This window comes from Triticum aestivum, chromosome 6A (genome assembly GCF_018294505.1).
Source record: "Triticum aestivum cultivar Chinese Spring chromosome 6A, IWGSC CS RefSeq v2.1, whole genome shotgun sequence".
Lineage (NCBI taxonomy): Eukaryota > Viridiplantae > Streptophyta > Magnoliopsida > Poales > Poaceae > Triticum > Triticum aestivum.
In genome coordinates this window covers 493347606-493356505 of record NC_057809.1, presented here as the reverse complement: position 1 = coordinate 493356505, position 8900 = coordinate 493347606, and the positions used below count along the sequence as shown (strand labels likewise).

The window sequence follows — 8900 nt, the reverse complement described above, 5'->3', positions numbered from 1 at the left end:
CTGATTTTCTCAGAAAAAAGAAACTTACAGGTTTGCTACAGTTTGTACTGCTGTTCTTAGAAAAAAGGGCCGGATTTTGAGTTCAAGGATTTGAAAAAAAATCATGAATTTGCAAAACAAATCTTCAACGTTTGAAAAGAAATTTCATCAATTTGGATGAAAAGTTCAACCATTTTGAAAAAGTTCATAGATTTGAAGAAAAGTTCACAAATTTGAAGAATGTTCATTGTTTTTGAAGAAAAGTTCATAAATTTGAAAAAAGTACATCAATTTTACAAAAAGTTCATTTTTCACAAAACTTCATCTGTTTTAAAAATAAGAATTAGAAAAAACGTCAACACATTTTTGAAAAAATCACCAATTTTGAAGAAAAAGTTCGCGAATTAAAAAGTTCATAATTTTGAAAAAAAACATGAATTCGGAACAACTTCACGCATATATAATAATAATAGAGAAAAGAAAAAGGAAAAATAAGAAAGAAGAAAAGTGAAGAAAACCGTTCCAAAAAAAGAGAAAAAAAGGAGCCGGAAAAAAGAAATAAGATAAGAATAAGGAAGAAAGAAGAAAAGACAGAAAAAGATGAAATAAATCAGATGGGGTGAGGTGGGTGTGTGGTTACTGCAGCGTACAAGACAATTTATTTTTAATTAGACCATGGTAGTTTTATTATAGATAGCATGGCATTTTTATTATTTAGAACAAGACAATTTTAATAATTAGATCATGATAGTTTTATTGTAGGTAGCATGTCACTGTTTATTAGATCATGTCAATTTTACTGGTTAAACATGGCAGTTTTATTTGTCATGGCAACTTGTTTTGAATAATAGTCATCGTATAACAGAAAGTGCCTTCCTACACCCAGGAGCAAATGCTCCTGGTGTGAACAGTAAAATCAAAAAAATACAAAAAAAATTCAAAAAATTCTGAAATTTTTTTGTGACATACTTTTCCAAATGTTTGGCGCTCACGCAAAATTTCATCACGAAATCGCATTGGTGGAAGTCGTACCAAAAAAACAAAATCGAGGCTCCAAAATGCTTTTGTAAATAACATTTTCAGAGTATTGAATTTGTTTTTTTACCACGCCTTTCACCAATGTGATTTTGCAATGAAATTTTACATGCACAACAAATATTTGTGAAAGTATGTGATTTTACTGTTTAGAAACTCCACGTCCTCGTATAACATGCAATTTGAACGCATTTTTGCCATGGAAACTATATATTTTGTTGACACGGTCATTTCAAATTATTTTCGCGATGTAAACTTAGGATGTGTTCCCCTGACATCTAAAGTTAACTTGTGCTGCCACTTTTTTTACAAGCATCTGGGTCGTGGCGACTTTTTTGTATGTTTTTTTAGCTATTTTCATTTCAATTGTAAATCCTAGCTTGAAGGGCTGATATTGCTTAAGTTGAGCCTGTGTGTGGCCCATTTTAGATCCTTAATTGGATGGTTCATCGAGAAGTACGCCTGGGCCACCAGCGTGCGCTACTCCTAGTTCCATGGGAGATCCGCCAGGTCGGTCCTCCCAGTGCGAACCAAGCGTTCACGCAAGTCGAGCGATTCCTATTCCTATGGGAGGTTTAGGCCTCCTTTGGTTCATAGGATTAAAAAATTATAGGAATAGGAAAGTCATAGGAAATGAGATGACATGCATCTTAAATCCTATGCATAGAAATAGAAAATGAGATGTCCTTTGATTCATATCATAATTTTTTTTTTCATCGAGTCTAGGTTAATGTTTATTTTCCTATGAAATGTGAAGGATAAGAAGAATTCCTCCATATGAACAGGATTTCATTCCTACAAACCAAAGAGCTCTGAAGGAATTTTTCCTATAAAAATCCTATCCTACGAAAAATCTATAAAATTCCTTCAAACCAAAGAAGGCCTTATCAGGTCAGTCCTCTCAGCGCGAACAAAGTGTTCACGAGAGGAACGCCTGGTCCTTCACTTTTAGGTCCTCTTTGATTTGCAGGATTTAAAAAATGAGGGAATAGAAACTTAGGGTTGGAATCACATGCCCATTTGGATCCTATAGGGTTAGTAAGAAGTGTTTGATGCCATCGAAGAAATAAAGAAAATATAGAAGGTGATTGAAGTGGATGTTAGATTTTCTATGAAATGTAAAAGTACAAAAAAATTCATAGAAAATATTTCTATGGGATCCAGTCCTATGAATCAAAGAATCAATGTAAATAAAACTAAATATTTCAATCCTCAAAAGTCCTACAGGGCTCGTTTGATTCAAAGGAGGCCTTATCGAATCTCTCGGATACAGGAGGCAGTGGACAATCCAGCACCTAGTTGCTAGTAGTAACAGTAGGAGCGGGACACACTGTGCTCTGCATGAACTGAACGGGCGAATAAAGCTATACCTAGCGCAAAACACCAAAAATCTCCGGGTTGTCACCGTGCTGTCCGTGATCCTCCAAGCACCGGCTACACAGACCTCGAAATCCCGTGATTAATATTGCTCTACATGCTTTGAAATGTCGGGTACCTTATAGGGGCGACATGATTTGATTACTTCTGTGTAGGCTATAGGGTATTGTGAAGTTGTGATCTTGTCGAGCACTGGAACAAAATCTTTCTGAAAATGGTGCCTTTGGAGGAAACTGAAGCTGAAAGTAGCCATAGTAATAATAACCTGATCATATTATTAGCTGCCACCCAACGAATCAAAGAATAGTAATACTCCTAGTAGTAAAAAACAATGAGCTACTAATCCCTACGACCAACCTATACAGAGGCACCGAAATCATATAACGCCGCCCAAAAATCAATCAAATCCATAGCCATTAGTATCCTGTCAGGTAAGAGCTCAGCTGCTCGCCGCGCCGGCGCGCCCCCTCGCTCCGGCGCCGGCCCTGCTCCCCCGGCCGCGGCGCCCGCGGCCGCGCGCCTTCATGACCACGGTCTTGGACTCGCCCCACGCCCAGAACGCGCCCCTCTCCTCCTCCGAGTTGTCGCACTCCGGGAACGGGCCGGCCGCGTACCGCGCCGCGTCGTAGCACACCGTGTAGGTCATCCGGCGCGCCCGGAACGCGCGCATGGCGGCGCGCTTCTGCGGGGTCATGACCGCGTAGTCGGCCGTCAAGAGCCCCAGGAGGTCGCAGCCGGCGGCGGCGGCGTCGCTGCTCCTCCCGAGGCGCAGCGCCGCCGGGTCGGCGGCGGCGGCGGCGCGGCAGCCGAGGAGGGAGAGGTCGGAGAAGTCGGAGGCGAAGGGCGCGTACTTGTAGTTGACCTTGTACTTGCCGCCCTCCGTGGCCCAGGCGGAGCCGTCCCAGATGGTGGCGTACACCGCCATGGGCTTCGCCGGGAAGTCCCCGCCCATGCCGGGGTGCCGGACCACCTCCCGGATCGGCGTGTCGTCCACGTAGAATCTGCACGTACGCGCGCGCGCATCGTCAGTGGCCATGCCATGCACTTTGTATTGTACAGTCTATACGTGCGGTGAGAGTGCTGATGCGTACGTACATGATGTGGGTGGGGGCCCAGAGGATGGAGTAGCGGTGGGCCTCGAGGGTGGGGTCGAAGGGGAGGAGGTAGCGCTCCTCCCGGCCGCGGCTGGTGCTGCCGTTGCCGTACACGTTGGTCTGCACCCGCCACTGCCCGCCCCACCGGCTGCCCAGGAACTCGAAGTCCAGCTCGTCGTGCGTCTTCTCGTACACGTCCCCGTTCGACAGCTGCAACGCCACAACAACAAAATACCACCATTGTTAAGTTTATTATACATACACAGCAGTACTATCTTTAGAACTGTAACGTGTTTGTGCAATCTATCCATACCAAATATGTACTGTACGTTACTCCCTCCATCTATTCACTGGCTTCTTGTGCACAAAAAACGTACCGTTACTATTGACTCGTTCTCCCTCGTATACTCTGACGTATTAGTAGTAATAACTTTGTTTTGTTTTTGACTAGTAGGTGAGGCTGATGAATGCGGAGGGGTGAGAGCGCGTGACAGGGATGGAATGGATGGCAACATTTATTCCGGGCGAGCAGGCGGCGCAGACTTTTGTGGCCGTGAAGGCCCGAAAACGAACAAAGCCCATGTGGCACGCCCTGTTGCCTGCCTACTCTCTCTCTCTCTCTCTGTGTGTCACCACACTCACCACGGCCAGAGAGCATGGTGTGCAACTTGCCATGGTTTTTCCTCTTTAAGACAGCAGTGGCAGGTAGTAAATCTCAGCTACTACTAGTAGCTGACACGCCATGTGACGATTGACGAAGAAGAGACCCAACGGTTGGGAACAACGCCATGGATTAACATTAACGGATGATAGTAAGCTAAGCTGAAACCGTTGCTTGATTAAGTTGGACAGGAAACGTTCGCGAAGTAATTAATCGGAGCGGGGTTGGAGCACTCACGTAGAAGGCGACGACGACGCCGGCCGTGTAGTCCCTGGGCAGCTTGATGGACGCGCTGAAGAAGCCATGCAGGTAGTAATCCGAGGAGATGAATCCCGAACCTGCGTGTGATCCAAAGAGCGCCGCGCCATAAGAACAGGAAGAACATAGGGAAACAAGGGAGGGTTTCAGGTAGGTAAAAAGTAAGGAATCGATGGGTTACCGGAGCGGCGATCGAGCAGGAGGCGGGCGGCCCTGTCATCCCGCGCGCGGACGAGGTTGCCGTCCCCGAACAGCGGCGAGAAGCCTTCCTCGAAGGCCACGGTCGGCACGTCGAAGGCGGCGGCCGCCGCCGCCAGGCAGACGCACGCCGCCGCCGCCGCCAAGAACCCAGCCTTCATCGCCATTGCTGCCCTGGCTGGTGCTCTCACGGCGTCCCCTCTCTTCCTTTCTTTCTCTTTCCCCTCTCAAGATTCAAGAACCAAAACCTCACGCGCTCCCCGGGTTCTGCCTAATGACCTTTCCGCCCGCCGGTTATATACGCGGTACCACTCTGAGAAGGAACCGGGCGGGGAGAGACCACCCATCCTATGCCGCGGCCACTTACGCTGGGTCGCACCGCGCGTGCTGAGCTGGCCCGTTCCGTGACGCGTAGGGCCGTCGTCTCGCGGCGGAGAAACGGGCCCACCGCCGTGGCCCTATGTGCTTAGGCAAAAAAGAGGAGGGGGCGGCCGAGAGAGGAGGAGTTTATGAGCTCAACAGGAAAAAGGGATGGTGGTGGGTAACACCAGCTAAGCTTTGCTGGTGAGTGGTGATGGATGGGGCTTGGCTTGGCATGGCCCTAATTGGCGTGTCCGCCTCGCCCTGCCCTGTCCTGCCTCGCCTCATGCAGCGCGATCACGCCACTATGCACGCACAGCGTCAGTGCTGCTGCTGCTGCCCAGGCAATGGACCGGCGCAGTGGTTGAAATATGATGATTATTCGCAGGGGTACGTAGGACGAACGCTTGGAGTCGGGAGATTTTTATGGATGGTCATGCGACGTGCTTCCGTAGATTAGCTCGGGTCGGAAGAGATCGGTGCTCGCTCCTCGAAGAATATGGCGTGTTACTGTTTGCAGATTAATGGCGGATCGCCGCCGTTACTGATGAGATTTTCTCGCGGGAGTTGCCACGGGCGGGCAGTGGAGGTGGCGTGAAGGGAGCGGTTGGGCCAACGACTGCGTCGTCCAGATTTGACCGATGTATGCCTCTGCTCCGGCCTCCGAGTAGGACTGGTCGGCGGCGTGCTGTCATCCACCTGCCGCGCTGCGTGTCCAACGAGACACCAGCTGTGCGACAACCACGACCTTACGTTCTCTCTCCTTTCTGACCGGTTTGTTCGGTTGCGTCCTGTAGCACGCCACTGCTCCGTCGTGACGGGCAAAGCTTCCAGAGGGTGCTTGGATAAAGGGACTAGTTTTAGTCTGACTAAAAATAGTTTTTTTAGAGACTAAAGTTCAAGCACCCCTGACTAAAGAGAGGCTAGGACTAGTCTTGAGGCTAAAAAATTTTAGTCACAGAAAATTTATTAAAATATGTATTAGCCCTCTCTCTCCTCATTTAATTCCTCTTCTTTAACACATGCGATTTCTGAATTGGAGCGTTTGAAAGATAATAAATGATCAATACTTTGATTTTAGTCTCTTTAGTATTTGGATCCAAACATGAATGAGGCTAGCAAGTTTTATTCCCACTACTTTTAATAATGGAACTAAAACGTATCCAATCACCCTCTTAAACTGTGCATGCACATTAATAAGTAGCCGAAATCACACGTTCCCGGCGCAACCGTTGCGAGATGTGTATCCGGGGCCGGTCTGATCCGCTCACAGCTGCCAACAGCCGTGTGCGTGCATGGACTGGTCATGTGGTCAGTAGGATAGGCTTGGACGACATGGCTCCTCAACCCATGGCAGCCAATCAAGTAATAATAAATCATGGAGCATTAAAATATGCAGAGTATCCAACGCCGCCGGAGGCCCAATAAGAAAATGGCCGCGGAGGAGCAGCACACGACATGACCAGTGCTCGTCCCCGACAGACAGCGGTCCTCTTTCTCATGTGCGCCGTCTCCAAACGAAGGCGCATACGCACGCACGCACGCTCGCCGGCCAGACATGTACAGTGTCGCCCGCGCGGGGTCTCGCGCTCCCGCGTCCGGACCCCGCGGCTCTCCGGTCGCTCCCGCTGGCCGATTCGTCGGGTTCGCATCGATCGGGCAGCCGCTTGCTGCGCCGCGCGCGCTCCCGCCTCTTTTGCCCCGTGAAAATGGGCGAAATCGTCGAGGTCATGTATTCATGTCCTGCTGTTGTGCTGGTTCCGTTCACGGGCGTGGCAATGGCATGGATTACGGGGAGGTTTGCCGAGCAGGTTTGCCTATGTGTGGGTGAACTGGGTGCGGTTTTTCGTTTTATAGCCTGCAGCCTCTCGTGCGCACGACCAGTAATGGGTGTCTGACCCAAGACGCTGCCAGAATGGCAGGGCTCTGCATAGCGATGAACGCGCACCATGCATGGTTTGATACTTTGATTCTGTATATTGGTCGACGGAATTTATTGGCATGGAAGCCAGGTTACCAGTAGAGGAGATAAGAGTTGCAACTATCACCAAATTGTTTTGCTTTTTCTTCCAAAAGTAGGGTAACCCCATCCTCTTCATCAGTCGATGCACACAGTTGCAAAATCCAGCAGCTGAACAACATCGACCCGGAGAAAAAGCGAAAAGAAAACTCAAGGCCGCATGCCTTGCGACACTAACTCCATCATATAGTCACTAACCCTACCACGTGACACATGTGGTAAGCAATCCAAACAACTCAACAACAAAAAAAGAGTCACTAACCCTATGATACAAAACGAAATCAAAACAAAAAATGCACAACTCTTAGGATATGCTTTCAAGAAGGAATAGCTGCACGTACGCCGCTGATGGCAAGTCCAACACAAGGTTAAACTCCGGATTCTCATCCCGAAGCCAAGCTTGAATCCACCAACTTCAGGACATGATGCAGGCGCGCCTCGACGTATCCTACTCAGAGATCATGTGTTTTCACCAGAGTGCATAAAGTCGTCGTCGAAGCCGTATGTACCATCATCCCTTATTGAGCTATCGACACCTCGATAACCGAATACCTCTGGAGAAGACACCGGAAGACAGACGTCTCATACCGCCTGCCTCCCGCCACTATCGCACCACCTTCAATCCAACAGCAACAGGCTAGACGTGAGACCTCCACGAGAGCCACTGTGTAACATGTGTCGGTAGCAGGCACGACTTGACGCCCTCGCATGAGACTCGATGACCAAATTGCTTAGCTACCACACATTTTCTTTCTTTCTCAAATCACCTAATGTAAGTTGTGCGATTTTTTGCATTTGGGTATGTTGAATCCGTAGGGGAAGAAAGCAAACGACATGGCGCAGCGGCAAGGAGAGAGTAATGATGCCCGGGGCCACCCCTTAAATGAGGCCCAGCCAAAAATGAGCAGTAGTCGGCGGCGAGCTAACCATGACAAGTTTGAAATTTGATGGTTCGGAGCGGGGGGGAGGGGGGGGGGTACGTATCAAGTGATGCTATCCCTTAAATGCTCACATTATCCTACTTCCAAAAACAAGTATAAATGTCTTAAATTTTCTGATTGTATATACGAATGTTTACAATGCATATGTCTACAACCTCTAAAAAATCCAACCTCAAAAGACGCATTGAGTAACAAAAAAGATAAATCTAGCATAAATAGTGTTACAAAAAGACAAAAGCAAAAAAGTAACTATTTACATACTTATTTTAAATGGGAGCATATGAGAGTTGGTATCAAGAGATATTCTCGCGATGGGCATGGGAGGGGTTGTGTGCAGGTTCGCCGGGAAAGATTCCGTTGGTGCACCGGTCGAGGGTGGCACCAACACAACGGTGGGCGGCAGTAAGGGGGAGGGGCAGGAAGGCTGGCACGGAAGTGCTGCCGGCCGTGGTCGACGGAGGTCAACTAGTGGCCATGCACGGTTTAGGGAAGAAGTAAGGGAGGGCAGGAGATGGAAGAAAGCATTTGGTTGTGGCTTTACAACGGACGATCCAGAAAAAACCGACTGACCTAATTATTTTCCTGTCGACTAATTCTTGTTAGTACCTTTCTTTCTTTCAATATGTATGTATACTTCGTACATGCTTCGTCGGAGATGCTCTTCCGGACTTTTCTATTTTTCTTCAAACTACCACGACCCATCTGTTTAAGTCTTCGATTACTGCAAGCATGCCAACATACATACTTCCTCCGTTTTAAATATAAGTCTTTTTTAGAGATTTCAATACAAACTACATATAGATATATACACGCATATTTTATAGTGTAGATTCACTTATTTTGCTTCGTATGTAGTTCATTATTAAAATCTTTAAAAAAACTTATATTTAGCAACGGAGGGAGTACATAGATATAAAACTAGGATGCTAATATCCAACTACCATTGGCGGAGGCTGACGCGAACGATCGGTTCCCTC

At 47.8% G+C, this 8900-nt stretch overlaps 1 protein-coding gene across 1 annotated transcript; it reads right to left on the bottom strand.

Moving 5' to 3' along the window:
• Positions 1-2643: 2643 nt before the first annotated feature.
• LOC123128067 (probable xyloglucan endotransglucosylase/hydrolase protein 30) lies at positions 2644-4891 on the bottom strand. The gene is made up of 4 exons (XM_044547978.1): positions 4586-4891; positions 4384-4484; positions 3487-3695; positions 2644-3392 (listed from the first exon to the last, which is right to left on the bottom strand). Exons 1-4 carry the CDS (start codon positions 4767-4769, stop codon positions 2831-2833), a joined length of 1056 nt encoding a protein of 351 aa, XP_044403913.1. The 5' UTR covers positions 4770-4891; the 3' UTR covers positions 2644-2830.
• Positions 4892-8900: the final 4009 nt, after the last annotated feature.

Bases quoted from the DNA above. Each gene is read 5' to 3' on its own strand.
- LOC123128067 (XM_044547978.1), bottom strand. From the start codon at position 4,769: ATGGCGATGAAGGCTGGGTTCTTGGCGGCGGCGGCGGCGTGCGTCTGC. The intron at 4,485-4,585 runs GTAACCCATCGA...GATCACACGCAG, and splicing joins CCTGCTCGATCGCCGCTCCG to GTTCGGGATTCATCTCCTCG. The intron at 3,696-4,383 runs GTGAGTGCTCCA...GTGGCGTTGCAG, and splicing joins GCGTCGTCGTCGCCTTCTAC to CTGTCGAACGGGGACGTGTA.